This window comes from Stegodyphus dumicola, chromosome 2, assembly GCF_044657685.1.
Source record: "Stegodyphus dumicola isolate Sdum_Otavi_A_Nest chromosome 2, ASM4465768v1".
In the NCBI taxonomy this organism is placed as follows: Eukaryota; Metazoa; Arthropoda; class Arachnida; order Araneae; family Eresidae; genus Stegodyphus; species Stegodyphus dumicola.
Window position 1 is genome coordinate 97,986,420 of NC_140769.1, and position 19,807 is coordinate 98,006,226.

Here is a 19,807-nt window from a genome sequence, read left to right on the forward strand (position 1 = left end):
AAAAAATGCCTAACAGAATCTTTATAATATCATTAGTCTGATTATCCTTTTGTGTGTGCAAAGTGTGATATAAAAACTTTTCAGTTTCTGCATGTTGCTGGAATTTATCTCACTTATCTGACAAAAACATCTGATGAAGCCTGTGAGTTTTATAGTGGCTAGGATTGCAAGGTTGTTTTTGTTGTGGGCATGGGCACCTTATTAGGTGAGACCTTGCCCACCTCTGCCTCAGTTTTAAAGGAGGTGGATGGCGATCCACTGGTCTCAGTGATCTTTTTCCCTGCCGTTAAACCTCTTGAACAGTATCAACTTGCCAATATATAAAGTGTCTCCAAGTTAAAAAGTGACTATATACTTGCAAACATCCAAACCTTTTCCAAGATTTGGGCCTATTAAAGCAAGCATTGCTAACCACTGTGCCAGTTAAAGGATTGATAAATATGCTGGGTGTTTTAAGAATCAAATTAAAAATATTGGTTACTTATATAAAATTACGTGTATTCGAAACTTATGTTTTAAAGCAAAGTTGTGGTAGATATTTTTGAATAAATAACAAACTTATATTTATAAAAACAAATCTAGAAACAAAATTAAAAAAATCTCCATTATTAAATAAATGCCCTAAAACATATATTACCTGCTGATATCCCTACATCTGGTGGTGATTTAAAAAAAGGTATGTATTTTCATCCTAAGGCCTAACAACCTGTTTTTAGCAAATAGACAGCAAGAAGGAAACTAAAAGGAGTATTTAATAAATTTTGAGTCTGATAAAATGCTTGTAAGAAATCACGGGTTATAATAAATAAACAGGAGAAGCAATTGGGACACTTGATAACTTCTACACCTAAATACACTTATGTCCATAAATTAAGGATAATTCGGAGTCACGCGGAAATCGAACTCTAAAATAAATATATGACCTATAAAATCACTACACACATCTTCAAGAATCATATGCAAATTTCAGGAAGTAACCAGATGACACCGATGGTACGTCACAATGACGAGAGTGTAAGAGAGTGATATATAAGGAATCCAAGCAAAGAAGTAAAATTGTTCGCAGGCGCTTTATAAGCATTTCAGTGCAATAACCGAATAGTTATGACACATAGGACGCATTTGGATGATTTTTTACATGGTAGAATTATCGGCCGTCTGGAATGTGGGCGTACCCAACTGGAAGTATCAGACGGACTTGGAATTGCCCAGAGTGTCATCTACAGGCTTTGGCAACGATTATAAGATGATGGTAATGTGAGTAGACGTTACAGCACAGGTCGCCCCAGAGTTACTATGCCGAATGAGGACCTGTATTTGGCAGTTACTGCCAAAAGAAACAGGCGGAGCACAGCCTCAGACCTGTCTCGTCAGCTCTCTTCAGCCACTGGTACGACAATTTTAAGGCAGACCGTGTACAGACGCTTAGGGCAGATTGGTCTATATGCTTGTAGACCTGTCAGATGCGTTCCACGTACTGCAACTCACTGTCGCTTGCGGTTAGCCTGGAGTAGAGAGCATGCATTATGGACACCGCAACAGTGGGCTTGTGTGATGTTTTCCGACGAGTTCAGGTTTAGCTTGCAGTCTGATTCTCGCCGGACTTTCATATGGAGAGTACCAGGTACCCGTTACCACCAAGAAAACATCATTGAACGACACCGTTACGGTGGTGCAGGAGTGCTTGTTTGGGGTGGAATTATTCTGGGTTCCAGAACTGACCTGCATGTTCAAATTGGAACAATGACAAGCCAAATCTATCGAACCTATCGAGCGAAATTTTGCTTACAAATCTATTGGGACGTCATTCTGAAACAACGTATATGTTTGTTTCGGGGCGCCATGGCCGCACAATTTGTGTTTATGGATGATAACGCCCATCCTCACCGTGCAAACATTGTAAGCGAATGCCTTCAATCGAAGGATATCACCCGGATGGACTGGCCAGCATTTTCACCAAACTAGTATCCAGCAGAGCACATGTGGGATATGCTTGGCCGACGAGTTGCAGCCCGTCAACCTCCTCCTACATCTCTACTGGAACTTCAGAGAGCATTGCTTTTTGAGTGGTGTAATATCCCCCAAGATCAGATCGATAATTTGATACTCAGCATGCCTAGGCATTGTATAAACTGTATTGCATCGTCTGGGAGACATGGAATGTATTAACAATCATACCAACCATGTAATATTGGTTTTTTGTAAATAGGTTTTTTTTTTTTTTTTTTTTTGTAATTTGCTCCAGGGAGAAAAAATCGCTAATTTTTTTAATAATATCAAACATATAGGATCTTTTGCTCTTTATCTTTTGTTTAATAAATAAGCTTTACAAATACAGTGGATGGACAGAAATATGGAAACACCTTGTGAAATGCATGTTTGAAAAGAAAGATTGATTTTAATGAAATATGTAGGTGGCGCTGGCGTTTTTGACTACTGACGCCACCTATACAACTTCGTAAATGTGCTAAACAGTTCAGTTGTTGTCGGAGTACTGTTATGTGAGGTTGTCATTGCATTATGTCAGAGTTAACAGACTTCGAACGTGGGCAAATTGTTGGAGCACGTATGGTAGGTGCTTCCGTAAGCAAGGTAGCCGAGGTGTTTAGTGTTTCAAGAGGTACTGTATCGAAGATTTATTCCGCATATTTGAAAAGCGGAAAAACATCATCTGCTAAATCACAGCGCGGACGAAAGTGTGTCCTGAGTGATCGTGACAGACGATCATTAAGGGCAATTGTGACGAAAAATAAGAAGACCACAGCTGCAAAAGCTACTGCTGAAATGAATGTTGTGTTACCGAACCCTGTGAGTACCAAAACAATTAGAAGGGAGCTTAATAAACAGGGAATTGCTGGCCTTGCTGCAATTGAGAAGTCACTCATCAGTGATGCTAATGCCCGTAACAGGAAAAAGTGGTGTTTAAGTCATAAAGCCTGGACTATAGAGCAGTGGAAGCGAATAATATGGTCTGACGAGTCTTCTTTCACATTGTTTCCCACTTCTGGCCGAGTTTACATCTGGAGAACACCATCTCAAGCCTATAATACAGACTGCTTGTTGCCAAGAGTGAAACATGGCGGGGGTTTTCTGTTATGGTTTGGGCAGCCATATCGTGATTCTCTGCTAGCCCCATGATAACTGTGTCAGGGCACATGACTGTCAAGACTTATGTCTGGCATTTTGACATTTTGTCTGACATTTGTATGTGAACATTTTGGCCGATCAAGTTCATCCCATGGTACAAACTTTGTTCCCCAATGGGGGTGGTGTCTTCCAAGACGACAAAGCCCCTGTTCACACAGCTCACATTGTCCAGGACTGGTTTTCTGAGCACGAGGATGAGTTGTCCCATCTCCCCTGGCCACCACAGTTACCAGACCTGAATATTATCTAACCTTTGTGGTCTACATTGGAACGGAAAGTGCGTTCTCGTTATCCACTGCCAACATCGTTATCTGAACTTGCCACCGTTTTGCAGGAAGAATGGTATAATATTCCCTTGGCAAACATACAGGAACTGTATTTATCCATTCCGAGAAGACTGCAAGCTGTTTTGGAGAGCCGACGGGTTTCCTACACCATATTAAGCAAAGAAACATGTTTTTTTTAAAGGTGTTTCCATATTTTTGTCCAACCCCTGTAAGTCAAATTTGTTTTGCTTCTAACTCTTCCTTTGCCTGATTTTGCATTATCCTTAATTTACGGACATGAGTGTATTATGTAATACTTAAAGAATAGTAAAATTTAGTGAATGATTGCATCATCTCTTGCAAGTATAAAAATGAAAACACTTGTAGCAGATATTATAATTTGAATTTTGAGAGGCTGTAAAATGTTGTGTGAGTGATATGTATCAGTATTGAAAATCTCGAACATCATTTAATGACTGAGTATTTGACAAAATGAAACATAATAGTTAAATATTCATGACCACATAGTTGCAATCTCTGGTGATGTGCCAGCTATCATTGCCACAAAAATGGATTTTCATAGACTATGGAAAGCATGCTTTGAGGACAGTGTCAAACCAGGTTGCTGTGTGGATCCGACAGTAAAGAAATGTGTCCTAGTACTGATTTTGTCTGTTTATTTCTTAAAAAAAATATATAGTTCATTCATTTTGTCATTGTACATTTCATAGAAAAGTTCAGGAAAAATTATAGAAAATTACAGATGATTACTATTAATACATACTTATGACTTATTTGTCAACATTTGTTGTTGCTTAAAGTATTATTTGTTTCTTTTTTGGGAATTAGTTATTTGTTTACAATTATTTTTCATTTACACAGTATTAAATCTTATAATAAACAGAAACTTCTTATTTTTGCTTTATATGACCATAACTAATTTAAAACTATGACCTATATGTCCATGGTTATATACATACATGCGTGTCAAATATTTTTATGCTTAAAATATATTTTATTCCTGAAATTAATTACATTATTGGCAATTATTTTGCACTTTTTAATACATAGATATTGGTACATTTTCAAATCTTGTTGTTTACAGAAATATCTTTTCGTTGCAGAAATTAATGTACACATTGAGATTGAAGTTTATGCAGATTAGAGAATTTTGCAGATTGCAGATCATAATCAAGTTTTATCTACAATTTTCCCTTCTTAATTTTTATATTATATCTGGACAGTTTACACATAAATAATTAATCATAAGATACTTGTACTTTAAGAATTATTAAATCAAGTGAATACAAAACTATTACAGTTTTTAAGTGTTCTGTATAAATAATAATAATGTTAGTAAAGAAAGGGAGGGATTATTTTGACTGAGGAAATTGTTTTCTAAGAGCACATCCAAATATTCATGCTTTTTGATTATCCACATCCTCACTGAAAAATCGTGAAAACGTATTCATGAGGCAAAGCAGTGTGTTGCCAAAATATTATGTGATGACTCGTGATGTCACCAAAAAGTATTTATGTGGCAGCCCAATTATGCATGTAGCACTTATCTGTTTACTAGCCTAGAGAACTGCACAAATTTGACATTGCATATCCTGTTGCTTTCCCAAATGTACAGTGATTTGAAAGGCTAGAGAATCGCCAAAATTTGGCATCAGTGCATAAATTTTTCATCTATTAAATTCGATTGTTTGCGAAGTACAGCTTCATGGCTTGCAAGTTTTTGCATTTTATACTGTTAGGGAAAATGCCATACTTCTAAAGAAATGCAATGCTTTTTCTTTCATCTGTTGACAAACTGCACAATTCCATTATAATTTCTTAATTAATTAATTAATTTTGTAAGAAAAAAGGAAACTCTGTGCAACAAACACTAATTGTCATCATCAGTACAACAAAAGCAAACAATAATGACCGGTGTTCATCTGCTGCACGCACATGCATATTTGGCTTACCATATAAAATACATTTTGGCTGTGTCATGGGTTGCCTATTTTGCTGACATAACTATTTGCCTCGTTAATACTTAAAGGGTGTGTGGATAATTGGAAAGAATTAAAAATTTCTGTGTTCTTTAGTATACACAAAGTTCTAGATCTAACTCCTAGTTTACATACTAGGAGTATGAAAAAACACAGAAAAATAAACTAAGGATGTTTTGTTTACCATAAAACCTCAGAAAAAAACCTAAAAAAAAAACAAACCTCAGAAATAAATTTACAAAAACTGTTTCTAGAAAGTTCTTCCCTTTTGCTGCAAATGTAAATAAGCTTGATCATTGCAAAGCAGTGTGAATAAGCTAACTATGAGGTGCATTTAATTAAGTGTCTGAAAAGATATTTATAAATAAATTCTTTGTGCATAGTAACCATATAAACTCGGAATTAATTTCAAATGACAGCTGAATATGTTGCCAAAAGTGAAGACTTAATCTGAAGGGAAAATTATGCAGAGATTTATGATTGTGCTTGTTGTGAAAAGACAACACTGGCAAGTGTGCATCAAATGTTATATAGTTTCAACAATAACATAAATTCACTTCTTTAATCAAACTACATAATAGATATAGTGCATTGTAGTTAAAAAGCTCATTTGCTTCTACATATAAGAATAAATTGTTGTTAAATTTGCCTTGATGAATTTTCTGAAAATAGAAGTTTTATTTCTATATTAAAAAATCAACATAGATTTTAAACATCTACATAACCTCAAAATAAAATTTAAAACACTCTGGAATATACTGCCAAAATTTGGGATTTATCTCAGACAAGAAACTTGTGAAGATTGATGTTTATGTTTACTGTAAATAAACTAAATGGAATATTAGATTTCTATTGTATTATTACAGTACAAAATCTGAGATCTAGACGTCCAATATCCGGAATGATCTAAAATCCGGACCTCAAAATCTGCAACAACTTTTTTTTTAAATGCTGTACGCATGCGCTTTTGATTTTTTTCCTTGCATAAATAAAACTTGGAATCCCGATTCTTAATTTCCTTTGAGCACTTTACCTCGTTGTTAAAGAAACAATAATTTAGCATAAATTTGTGTGATCAATAATTTGACTCTGTTGTTGCATATCTGCTTGGCATACATCTCAAACCGAAACATTCTAGATAGAAAAATAATTTATTTTACCCTTAATAATATTGTTGCTTTTTTTTCTGACACCAGTCGTTACGTTATTTTCTTTCTTCACGTTCGTACGAGGTTCGTGTGGATTTAGAGTGAATAACGAAGACACTTGATGAAGCATCGAAACACACTTTATTGGCCGGTATTAATCAGGACAACTCCTAAATCTCGTTTACAGTCGTCGAACTGTTATACACATGCTGACACGGTCAATGACACAGCCTTCACACTGTCAAGCAATCACGGTGGAGACAGCTTCGCTGCAAAGCACCCAAGTACAACTCCCAACTCTGCTAGGCCATTCTCGGAACTCCCATGTTCTCTCGAGGCTCTCCACGCGATGCACTCGACAATACACAAGAGTATAGCTCTTGACTCAGCACAGTCTAAGACAAAACTCGACGATGCACTCAACAACCAACTCGGCGCTAGACTTTGAGACACTCGCTCAATGACTGACTATCAGCTCGCTAGACAAGGCAAACTCGCACTTGATGAGAGACACACACTAACTGATTGCGGACCAGCAGGGTTTATATAGCTTTCGGCTTGTGTTCGAGAACAATCTGGGCTAAACCGGTAAGAATTCGTTCCAGAAGGTTTTCCTACTGTCCATGGTATATCACCAATTTTATCGCCAAATGGGTGATTTCTTGCCAAATGTGGCAACCCGCCCTTCCCTTGCCATTTTATTCCAACCCTAAAACTGCTTTGCGGGGAAGCCATCTTAACGCGCCTGAACATTTCGTAACAATATTTTATACACCTGACGCCAGCCTGGCGAATTATTACTTTTATTATATTTTGCTTTCATCACCACATGATAACTTGAGTAATGACTCGTGCTGCGATGCCCAAACAATTTTTTTTATATTAGTAATTTAATATCAAAGAGTATGGTAACCTTTTATGTTGACGTTATGCTTGGCAATTACTAGAGATTTAAGTTAACTGCGCTAAGAAATATTGACGACGAAAAATGCAACAAAAATTTCTTTTCATGTGCTAAAAATAGATTTTGTTAATGATACTCATAAACCAAAAGATTACATTTAGTGCTATTTAAATTAAAAATAACTTATATGCTTTCCAAATAAATCCAGGCAGAATTTAGGGAAAGCATTGGGACCCGAAATATAGGGGCGGCAAAAATTAAGAACTTAGAGAGGTGATTGGTAGTAAAATTTAGGACTCGCAGAGACTGCATCAGGCAGCAGGATATCTAGGGCCAACCCTTGATAAGCCTTAAGTATATGTGGATTATATTTATTCAAGACTCGGATGAGCCTTAAGCATGTGCAAGAAATAGACGTAAGTATAATAAATAACTAAACTAATACAATCAGGCTTAATTGCCTCAGTGCGCGATAGAAGCAAGACAAAATTTAGCGAAACAACCTATCTTTTTTCTCCAATCTCATGACACATAGCCAGATAATGTATAGTGGGCACCATTAAGCTATGCTTAAACGATACTTTACTGATTCCAAGGAATTTCAGTCAATATACCATGTTGTGCTGTTCTTTAACTTTCTGATTTGATCCAGACTAATTATTTTTTGCAGGCAGTTTTCATTACAGCAATTTTATGAAAATTAAATTTTTAACTGTGGATTATGTCGAAAAGAGTTTCTAATTCTGCAGCTGCAACAGGATCTACAAAGTGAAAGCATGTTTAGATATCCATTACATTAAAAAGTGAATTGCTGCAAAAATTGAATAAAGATATATCTGTATCAAAATTATGTGAGGAGTATGGCACTGGAAAGTCAACTGTATGTTACATAAGAAAACAGAAAAAGGAGCTTTTTGAATTTTTTGTGGATTCCAACACCCCACTCGCAATGAATAACAGAAAAGTTATATATTATGCTAAAAGTGAATATCATGACAAGGTGATGACCGAATGGATCAGAGGATCAGACAACGTCGCAGCGAGGGCGCACTATTGACGGGTCAAATGCTAATGGCTCAAGCTAAAGTATTTCACTAAGAAATGAACTTAAAAACTGAGTGCACATATTCAACAAGTTGGTTAACCAAATTTGAAAATCACTATAAGGCAATTAAGAATTTCAGGTGAAAAAGCTTCAGCTAAAGCTACTGAACTATTTGCAGATGAATTCATTGAACTCATTAATAGTTAAAAGTTATATCCAGAACAAATTTACAACCTTGTAAAGTTCCCCACTTTGTAAATGCTATGTTACTGTTGAACGTTAAGAACCGATAAGCGAATAGTCGCTTGAATTCGTGTGACAAGAAACAAGATGGAAGGGTAAATAACCCTTTATTATTCAAATAAGGTTTAACAGAACTCCATCTTGGAGTGTACGATAAAGGCTGACATTTGGGCTTGAACTTAAGAGGCTACGAAGTAAACTAAAAGTAATCTAAAGAGATATAGCCGAAGCTATCAAGATTCTAACCGAGTTGGCCCCTTAACGCTAATTGACTGCAAAGCTATCAAGGGCCTAAGTACGGCTGAGCGTAATAAAAGCTTACGAGAGAGAACCTAAAAAGGCAGACGCGTGAAGACAGAATACCTGATAACTCTCTCGCTAAGACCAAAAAACTTTGCGGTTTAAATATCGCTCCTCCTTATTATGTATTCAGACATAAATCTAAAACTACATTCTGGCCAGAAGTAGTAAGGTGAAGTTATGAATTTGACAGGAAAGAAGTTTAACTCAAAATTGAACTGGTTATAAAATTAACATAATCCTTACAACCTGATGAAAGTTGTCTTTTCTGGCAATATGTACCGCAAAATGCCTTCGCAACCTCTACAGAAAAGGCTCCACTTAGTGTCAAAGATTCCAACATGAGACTAACAAGTTTAGCATGAGCAAATGCTGCAGGAATGCACAAATGTATGTAAACTTTTCGATATCTGAAAAAATACATAACCTGAGGTATTTAAAGGAGTAAAGAGTTTTCCATTATATATCGTGCAAATAAAAGAACACAGATCACACAAGTGTTAATGAATGATTGATTTGAAAATCATTTCATATCTGAGGTTCTGCACCATTTGTTTGGTTTACCTGATGATGCAAAAATTGTTCTGATTGCAAGCAACTGTTTGGCTCATACTTAATTTTTCAGAGAAAGATAATGTATTCGTATTATTCTTTCCTCCAAATTGTATGTCCATCATTCAGCCTATGGATATCGGAATAGTGCACGTGCTGAAGTGCAAATATAAAGTAGAATTTTTAAAATCCATGTTAAATTTCTTGAATAATGGTAAGACAATTTAATAATGTTTGAAATATTTTAGCGTAAAATCTGCTTTGTGGAGCATCACAATATCGCGGTAGGTTGTTACTCTAGATATTTAAAATGTGCTTTATATAATTTGTGGCGAGCTAGCATATTTCATGGTGAGGATGGTGAATATGATAGCCGAATGTGAAGGTTCCTGGATTTGCAAACCAAAGGTTAAATTTTCCAATTAATGGGTTTTTTAAAGAAACATAAAGATGATATAACAGAAGTTTTTCATTGTGATGACAATGCCACAATTATCATTCAATTAACGGACGTCGAAATACCTATAGTATGATACTAGATCCAGAAAATACTGCTACTGATAGTGAAGAAAGTGATAAAGAGGTTATTGAAACAAAAAAATTTTGATTGACAAGTTAGTTGGAGTTCTCGACACAGTGATTACAGGACTTTGAACAATAAAACTTTAAAAGTGAATAAGAAATTTTGTCTGTCTACAGAATTAATTAGAAAATATTAGCAAAAAAAAGCAACTTGCACAACTTTCATTGAAAGAAATATTTAATAAAGTAAACAAATAAATACAGTCAAAAGTCATTAATCCAGACTCGTCGGAACTTCGGCGATTCCGGATTATCGATTTTTTCCGCATTATAGATCATCAGTTTAAATCTGGTAAGATGGCATGCAGAAATTATAAAATTAAAAATAAGAAACTGTAATTTATGAAATAAAGAACAATTATGATCTAAAGGGTATTAAAATTTTCAAAAAGAGAAAGCTTAATATTTATTTGTTTACTTTATTAAACATTTCTTTCAATGTAAGTTGTTTCGTTTCATGTGATAATACTTTCTCTTTAATTCTATTAAACAGACATAATTTCTTGTTTAGTTACAAAGTTCCGCTGTTCAAGTCCTATAATTGCTGTGTTGAGAATACCGACTAATTTGTCAATCGAAATGTTTTCGTTTTCAATAACCTCTGGGTCACTTTCTTCACTATCGGAAGCGAATTATAATGACGAGGAACTTGATTTAAATCATATCAAAGACGGAGTATATCGAGATGAAATACTACACTTAGTACGGAATTATAAACCAAATAAAATAAAAACATCTGCTCTGAAGATAAGGATAGTGCTGACAGATCGACTTCCAATTCATTGCGCGCCACGTTGTTTCCCTCCCCCCAGAGCAGCGTGAAATTGATAAACATATTTTGGAATGATTAGATAATCAAAGGATATGTCTTTATCCATTTTTTGCAGCAATTCCACTTTCTGTTTAATGGACTTCGAAACATACTTTCGCTTTGTAGATCCTTTACATATTAGTAAATATATATCGGAAATTCTATTTGACATAATCGAAAGTTCAAGCTTTTATAAAATTGCTCTAACAGTCTGCAAAAAATAATAAGCCGAGTCCAATTCGAAGATTAAGGAACAATGCTATCTGCAACATTAACTGAATTAGATAATTTTAGCTTAGCTTATACCGTCCTTTATACATTAAACGCGCATGCGTAAAGGTATTATGCACATGCGCACATGCATATTAGCAGCCGTAAAGATATTATGTGCACGCATAGACGCATGCGCACAAAGTTTGTAGCTTTGAGGTCCGGATTATGGGTGTCCGAATTAACGACTTTCGACTGTATTAAGCTTTTTGTAGATCATAAATGCTTCATTATTTTATAAATCAAGATTTCGTATTTTTAATTTTAAAATTTCTACATGCCATCTTACAAGTTTTGAACTGATGATCTGATATCTGGAATCGCTGAATTCCAGAGGATTCCGGATCTCGGACTTTGTACTGTATTATTATTTCTTTTAATGTGTCTTCTGTATGAGTATATTTTTTCATTCCACTTTCATCCTTACTTATATTCCTTAATTAACACTTAGGCAGAGGTAAAATCTGTGTTTTCTGATGGATCTTTATCTTTACATACTAGGAGTATGAAGTATGGAAAGGTGTGCTTTAACATTATTTTAAACTGCTGTTATAGTTTTTTAAATTTCTTTTTAACTCACATGTCCATATCTGCCAACTTTTGTGTTTTATTTATAATTTTTTTGAAACTGTTCTAGTTTTAAGATTTTGCACATGAAAATCATGTTTTATGGAACTTTTTTTGTAAAGGCCTAAAAAATTCTGCTACTTCATAATTTTTCATCTAATCTGTAGTCTGAGCAGACATTTAAGTTACTGTTTGAATTCACCCTCATTATTACATCAAAATGTAAGTTCTTACATTTTTGGAATATGAATTTTGTTCATTTGCTGAGTTTTGATTATGTACATTAAATGTGAGATTTTGGAGATTAAGAGAGCCTTTCTACAAAAATTTTGATTTGGCCATTTGCAAACTTCACTAAGATTTTTTAACAAATACAGTAACATTTTATAACAAATATATCAACATTTTGAAGATGTCAGTAAATATAATAATATATATATATGTATATATATACATATATATATATATAATATATAAATATAACTTTATGAACTTAATCCTTTCCATTTACATCACCAGAATTATGTAAAAGTCATATGACATGGATTAATCTAGAAATGATGCAGTGCAAAAAGAAGTTACTATTTTTAGAATTGAAAAGGGAAATTTACGTTGCTAATTGAATCTTTTACATAATCTTGATTTTTCTTACATATGTGTGTATGTGTGATAAAACTGTCCCGTTAGATGTAAAAAAAAACTATGCTATTACTGTAATAAGATGACTTTGTGTTAGCTGCAAAAAATTGGGTCAGAGAAGACTGCATTATAACTTGAAGACTTTGCTGCGTACTTAGCAAGATGACACGCGAAGAACACGCATAATGGTAAATTCTACACATAATTGTATTCTTGGATAATTCACATTATCACTGTGGGTTCGCTATGCACCTCTCAATTATTCATTCTTTCACTTTGAATTCTAGTTTATGTCTATGTTGTGTGACACCCATGACAAACCCCTTTCATGATGGAGAAGTTTGTGACCATTTCTGAAGTCTGGCATAAAGTTGTTACAAAAAAGCAAATTTGCATCAACTTTTGGAATAAAAATTTCCTACATGGTGGTCTAATGCAATAATTTCTGTTTCTTTTCAAATACCTTTCTTGAAAACAGTATTTGCTACAATATGGTTAACATTTCTGTATAAAATTCCTTTTATGTTTTTTCTTGCATTTAAAAAGGGTTCTTTTTGACTGTCTGCACCTGTCTGAAACCTATTCATGAGGCAATGCACTATGTTGCCAAAATGCATTTATGTGGCAGTCCAGGTATGTGTGTGTAGCAAATAAGAACAGAACTCCACCTTCAAATTCTACAGTTATTTTTCTTATTAGTGTTCATGTTTGCACTGAGACTTTTTTTTTTTTTTTTTTTTTTTAATGTAAGAATTATAATGGGAATGTGGAGTTTGTTGGTTTATGAAAAAGAAAGCTTTGCATTTTTCAGAAATATGACATTTTTCTCAGCAGAATGCAAAATTTTATATTCTATAAAATTCTTAAATGATCAAATTTCAAAATTTGTGCTATTTTCTGATGTATTTTTAAGCTGAAACAGATCGCTGTATGCATGAAAATAACATCAGAGCAAAAATAAGGGTGTCTTGAAAAAGATTAGTGTTTTATTAAAGATGTTTTATGCTTTTTAAATTGTATTGAGTCATTTCTCTTTTATGAAATTTTGAAAATGGATATTGTCATTGACATTTTAGCTTGGTGAAAAATTTTGTTGCTATACAGTTAACAACTTTTTGGAGGGGGTTGGGGAAAGTACCCAAAATTCATCTCATCTTGTTCTCTTATGGGCTGAGTTGGCAGGTATGCAGTTATCTTTGGAGATATAATATATTTAAAATAACATTTTTTTTTCCAGCTGTCTCAAGGTCAGTTGGTGAAAGTTCCATCCTCTTTGGTACTTCGTAAAAAGACCCATTTCCATGATATTGTGAGTGGTATTCAAATTATTTTGAGCAATAATGGTTACATTTGGATAGCTCCTATATCTGGTGAAGATATTGAAACTGGTGGCTTCGCTCAAAATTTAGAGGTTTGCTGTTTTTATTTTTTAATGATAATGTCTTTGTGTTATCTACCTAATAATTTGTAATTTTTGTGTTATCTGCCTAATAATTTGTGACATTTTATTAGCATAATAACTAAGAAAATTTTTCTCAATTTTGTATCTTTCTTTACATTAAATTTCTTAATTTTTTTGCTTTCTTATATAGCGATAGATTTTGAAGTATTGATTGTTTGATCCAGTTTATGAAAATTATGATGTTATACAGTATAAGATAGAAATCCACACAGCCTGCTAGATCTAAACAATGAAATTCACTATTAGTAAGATAATGAAATTGCAAAACCTTTGTTCCTAACAGCGAAACTAGCACATTCAACATCTTGGTAGATGGGTGGCACAATTTACTGCCATATTAACTTTTTTTTTTAATTGAAACTTTAACAATGATGAATATTTTGAATTAAAGGAGAAACAATTAAAGGCTAAAGTGAAAGAATTGCTTCTTTGTGTAAAAGAAATGGTGAAAAATGAATAAGTATTTCAGGAGAAGAGCAATATGCAATGGTGAAGACCAAAATGATGAAATCATTGATAGTGTTTTAAATCCAGTGCAAGAAGATTCTGATTATGAAGAAATACAATAATGCAAATCATTAAACAAATGCTGTTTGATATGAGATTGGCTTTAGGGCAAAATGTTTGAAATATTTAGGACATTTTTAAAGGGCACATTAAAAAGGCATTTTTAAAGGGTATGTGTATTCAAATTAGTGCATTTTAAAACAAATATAAGAAAATTGTTTGAAAAACGTAAAAACGCAATTCTTATATTTTCATTCTTTTTATCTGTTTACCAACAAATATTTTGCTGCTGACACTCAAGCATGATGAAGAAGTATTTAAAAAAGACTTTGGCATATAATTAGTAAATGTTAAGTATGCTTGAAAAAGACTAATTGCTTAGGCACATGTTCTGGGCGTAAGTAATACAATTATGAACAGGAAGCTTAGATTAACTGTTCTTAATTAGTTAAATTACTATATTTACTTGAAAATAAGACCTGCATTTTTATCCTACAATTTGGTAGGATTTATTTTTAATTCTAAAATTTGGTATATTCAGTTATTTAATAAATAAAATTATAAAATGAAAAGAGGAATTTAATAGGAATACTATATAGAATAATTAAGACTCCTTAACCACACAGGTAACTATACCACATATGTAATCTGGATAACTACCACTAATTTTAATAAACTTGTCTAGTTGAGCAATAATTATTTGCCATTAGTATGTTTGAAACAATTCATAATGTACATTAATCTTTTCTATTCTTTTCGTGTCATAGTAAAATATTGCATGTAGTTAGGTAGTTTGTCTTTTATTCTAACCGAAAACAAATGAATCCTAATCAGAACATATGCTCTTGTCAAGTATTCACTTATATATTTATTTCTTGAAATTTATTCTAAAATGTAGAGGGAATTTTATTTTTGAATAAATATAGCTGTTTTTGTACATCTTTTGTTTCAGTTTCATTCTATGGATTTCAGTCAGATTAAGGTCTTAAAGTTGTGTCATAGTAATCTTCAGACTGATTTAGAAACAAGTCATCTATTCATTGCTTCTGCTTAATGGCAAAGCTTATTGTCATCATGGAAGATGCTCCATGATGTGATAATTAATTGAGTAATATTATAATATCTCATTTGAGTTTATAACTTAGATTAACTATGTTTAATTTGTTTAATTATTTGCTGTTATCGTCTTCTTTATCAGTTTCATCCAGCAAATTTTAATTGGATTAAAATTTGGCAATTGTGTCAGCAAGCTCTAGATAGATTTGGAAACTACCCAATGAAAAATTAAAATGCTATAACTGATACCTTCTTCAGTTTAACTGGGTTCAGTTAACCTACTCATTTGGAAAAGGAAAATCTAAACATTTTTAGTCGGGTGATTAAATCACAGATGCAGGTTCCTGGGCAGCATCTGACCTTGTGTTGAACATATGAAAAATTCAAAAACATATCTTTGATAAACATAGCACTGGCATGTAGTTTAGAACGTTGATTAAATAGGCTATAATTCAGAGACTCAAATTAGATCTGGTGAAATAGCTTCTGTTGAGCATAAAAGTCTCTGATTATTATAGCGAAGACCATGAGGCTTGAAATAGGTATGATAAATGATTATATCTATTATATCCAAAATTATTTCAGTACAAAGTTTTTTGGAGAAGTGAGCAAGAAAATAAAATTCTGATGAATAGTGAGCTATTTGTCAGAATGTTGAGGAGCGTCAACTTGAGGAGAGCAACTTCCTGGAGCTAAATGATAGGGCAAGAGAGTAAAAATGCACTTTGGCTATTTGGCAGTAAATTTGAGGTGGGAGAGATTTCAGAGCTAGATATTTGGTATTGGTAATGTCGAAATCAAGGGGAGAGATAAATTTTGAACAGAATCAGCATTTATAATTTAATAGGTATGAAGTTATAAATGAATATGAAACAATGTTAAAAATTAAGATTTAAGATAAAAGTTAAATAATTACAAGGATCATAAAAACATATTAGCACTCTTAGTAATGCACAAGGTCTTCTGACATTATTTATGCTGTTGATGTCATAGTCTAAGCTTGGAATGCTTACATTATTTATCTTAGAAATATTGTTAAAGAATTTCCTTGCTAATTTGGCCATATTGGTCTTGATTTGTTTAACTTTAAGTTCCTTTTGAAATAAACTAACGGCTGTTCGTAATCAGTGTTTTGTAATCTACATTTTGTAATATTTGGAATTTGTTTATATGAATACGACTGGCATAACCCCATACAGGACAGGTATTTCTGTATGGGGAAAGTAAGTATCAATAATTTGGGCATTTCTGTATGGGATCGAAAGATTGTAAACTTTTGATCTGCTTTCTCAATCCTTGCTGGGAAATGCAATATTTTCAAACTCCCGTAACACTTTCGCTGCTGGTCATGTGAGGTTGTGTTGATAGTTAATGCTGTGTGATAGAAGTAGATCATATCCATAGGCCGATTTACTTATTATAAGAAATGTGATTCAAAAAAGTAATAAAAGATTATTATGTGTACTACACTGGTTGCTAACACTTTAAGCATAGAATTTTAGGACTATGTGCCAGCGCGTGATTGGCATTAGAGGTAAAATTATTTCTGCAATATTGCATTAAGCGCTGATGCGCAGCATTTAAAAATGTAATATAGATCAAAGTAAGTAACAGTATGCATTATTTTTGTATGAAACTGTATTGCAAACAAATATGTTGGGTTTTAACAAAAGTTTCTCACTACCGCAAATATCATCTATGCAGGCAGTTTGTGTGCAACAGCATTTGAATGATGGACCAGATTGTCACTTGTGGTGAAAAGTGGATTGTGTTTAATCATATTTTGTCAAACGATTTTTGACATTTGAAAGAAAGAGACTTGTTTTAGAAGACTGTCTTGTGAAATTTGTAAAAAAAATATTATTATCATTAAGGTGTCTGAAATGGAACTATCACACTACCAGATTAGAACCATCATGTACTTCCACTTCTGCTGCAAAACGTCAGCTACAGAATGTCGCCAAATCGTATACAGATAGATTTAGGTACTGATGTTGTATCATATGACTCTATGAAGGTTTGGTACCGAAAGTTCAAAAACAAGGACTATGACATTCAAGAAGGAGAGCGCCCTGGCCAGCCTACTGATGATGATGGAGCCCGCCTGTGAGAAATTGTGAAAGAAGATAAGTATGCAACTACTCGAGAGCTTGCTAAGAAGTTAGACGTTAGCACTATGTCCATTAGTCGCACTATTCGTCGCATAAACTTGACGTACAAGTTCAATCACCAAGTACTGCATCAGCTGACTCAAGCAGATAAGGACAGACATGTTTAGGCCTGCACTAATCTGCTCGGATATCATCGCAGGGACAAAATTCTGGACTGGATCGTCACTTGTGATGAAAAGTGGATTTATTTCAATAACACAGGCCGAAAAGGGAGTTGGTCTGCACCCGGTGAGCCCATTGGCAGGATCGAAATTGCAGTTTGACTAACAAAAAGATCATGTTTTGAATCTGTTTGGATGGCCATGGTATTATACACAAACAGTATCTGAAACAAGATAAAACCCGTGACAGTAAGGTGTACAACGAGATGATAGCTCATGTTGGTGCTGCTATTAAGAAAAAATATTGATCTGAGTTCTATCAAGGTAATGCAAGACCACATGTGTTTGTTTTCAACGCCTGGACTCTGTATGGACTCAAATGGGATCTTTTACCACACCCACCATGTAGCCCTGACATCGCTTCTTTGGACTTCTACCTTTTTCTCACCTGTAGTTACATCTTGCTGGTGCTATCTTGTATTCTGTATAGGACGTCCGAAATGAGGTTGATCTGTTTTTTGGACTTCCAGCCACAAGTTTCTCGGCTGAAGGCTTGAAAAACTACAAAAATGGTGGCAGAAAATCACAGATTTAGGTGGTGATTACTAACCATACTAAAGTGGTGGTGATTACTAACCATACTAAAGTGGTGGTGATTACTAACCATACTAAAGTGGTGGTGATTACTAACCATACTAAATTTTTTTTTTTTTTTTTTAAATACTTAATTAAGAACATTTCTTGGTGGAAAACGTTTGTTACAACCAGATATATATTACAAGTGAATTTATTATAATAGTTACAATGATATTATTGCAAAATATGTTTCAGAATGTTATTCAAGTATGATATTTGCATGAAATTAAACTGCTGATTAAACTTTAAAATAAACAATAGGATGCTGCTTTTTTGTGCCAGCACATGACTGGTGCCTGAGACATCACCTTTGGGGTAATAAGTAAGCTAAAGTAAATTTTTGTAATATTCTTTGTTTTTGCTACGTGCTGGATAACAAGCCAAGTAAAATTATTTAATTATTCATATTTAATTTGAAAAGTCGTTGATCATGTTAATCAGAGAAATAGTTCCATTTAGTCATGAAAAACTGAAAAGTTCAGAAAGTTGAATTTCAGTGGAAACCCTGGCTTGAGTGTGAAATCCTGCGGTCATTTGGAATAACTGCTGAAAGCTGTATTTTGAAGGTAACATTTGTGCTAATGTGATGGCTAGTAGTATGTCAGTGGAATGAGTAGTTGTAGATTGTGTTATTAATTTTAGGATCCACATTGGGGACTGTATGCAGGATGAGCATAAAGTCTCTTATTAAATATATATACTTGATAAATGTAAAATATGAAATCCAGCTAGCCCTTTAACTTCCGTTTCATTCTAAAAATAACAGCAATAAATTTTACTCCCTGCACAGTTCTGATGCGCACTTGCCCATGAAATCTGAACCCAGAATCCTGTACATTAAAGTGTCACATGATCTGAAATGGAATTCGTTAACTGATCTAATACAGCATCAATTCTAGGAATGAGCTCAGAATCAGTTTTTGTAATTTGATTAAGCTTTCTGTAATCAATCACAATTTACTTTTTGCCTGTTTGTGCTTATAAGCTGCTGAAGTTACAGGTGCAGCATAAGGACTATAAGAATGTTTAATTATACTAGCATTTAACAACTCATCTATGTGTTTCTTAATTTCACTATTATCTTTAGGGGATGCGCGATATGGTCTGTAGGCTTATTGGTAATTCAGAAGTTAACACAACTCTAGAGGGTTCAATTATTAATACAACCAACATCATATTTACTTTTAGCAAATATATGATTATAATTATTCAGCAATTTTTGTAATTTACCATCAGAATTTTCACTATTTTCAAAATATTTACCAGATTTTTTAGTATTTATACCAGATTTTGAAAAAAACTTATCTAATTTAACTTTTATATTCATCTGGTATTTAAACTGGTAGACTTGATAATTATTAAAATCCAGTTGTAATTTGAACAGTGAAAGACAAGGCAAA

At 33.6% G+C, this 19,807-nt stretch overlaps 1 protein-coding gene across 5 annotated transcripts in view; it reads left to right on the top strand.

Annotated features, from left to right (window-relative positions):
* Rrp4 (exosome complex component Rrp4) overlaps positions 1-19,807 on the top strand; it is a 78,912-nt gene that overhangs the window by 20,131 nt on the left and 38,974 nt on the right. For all 5 annotated transcript variants that reach the window (XR_015039506.1, XR_015039505.1, XM_035362973.2 and 2 more), the window contains exons 5-6: positions 11,720-11,788; positions 13,712-13,885. Coding sequence is in view for 3 of the 5 variants with exons in the window: in XM_035362973.2 (XP_035218864.1) it covers positions 11,720-11,788; positions 13,712-13,885 (243 nt within the window). In the remaining 2 variants the exon portion in view is untranslated. The remainder of the gene's footprint in view (positions 1-11,719; positions 11,789-13,711; positions 13,886-19,807) is intronic.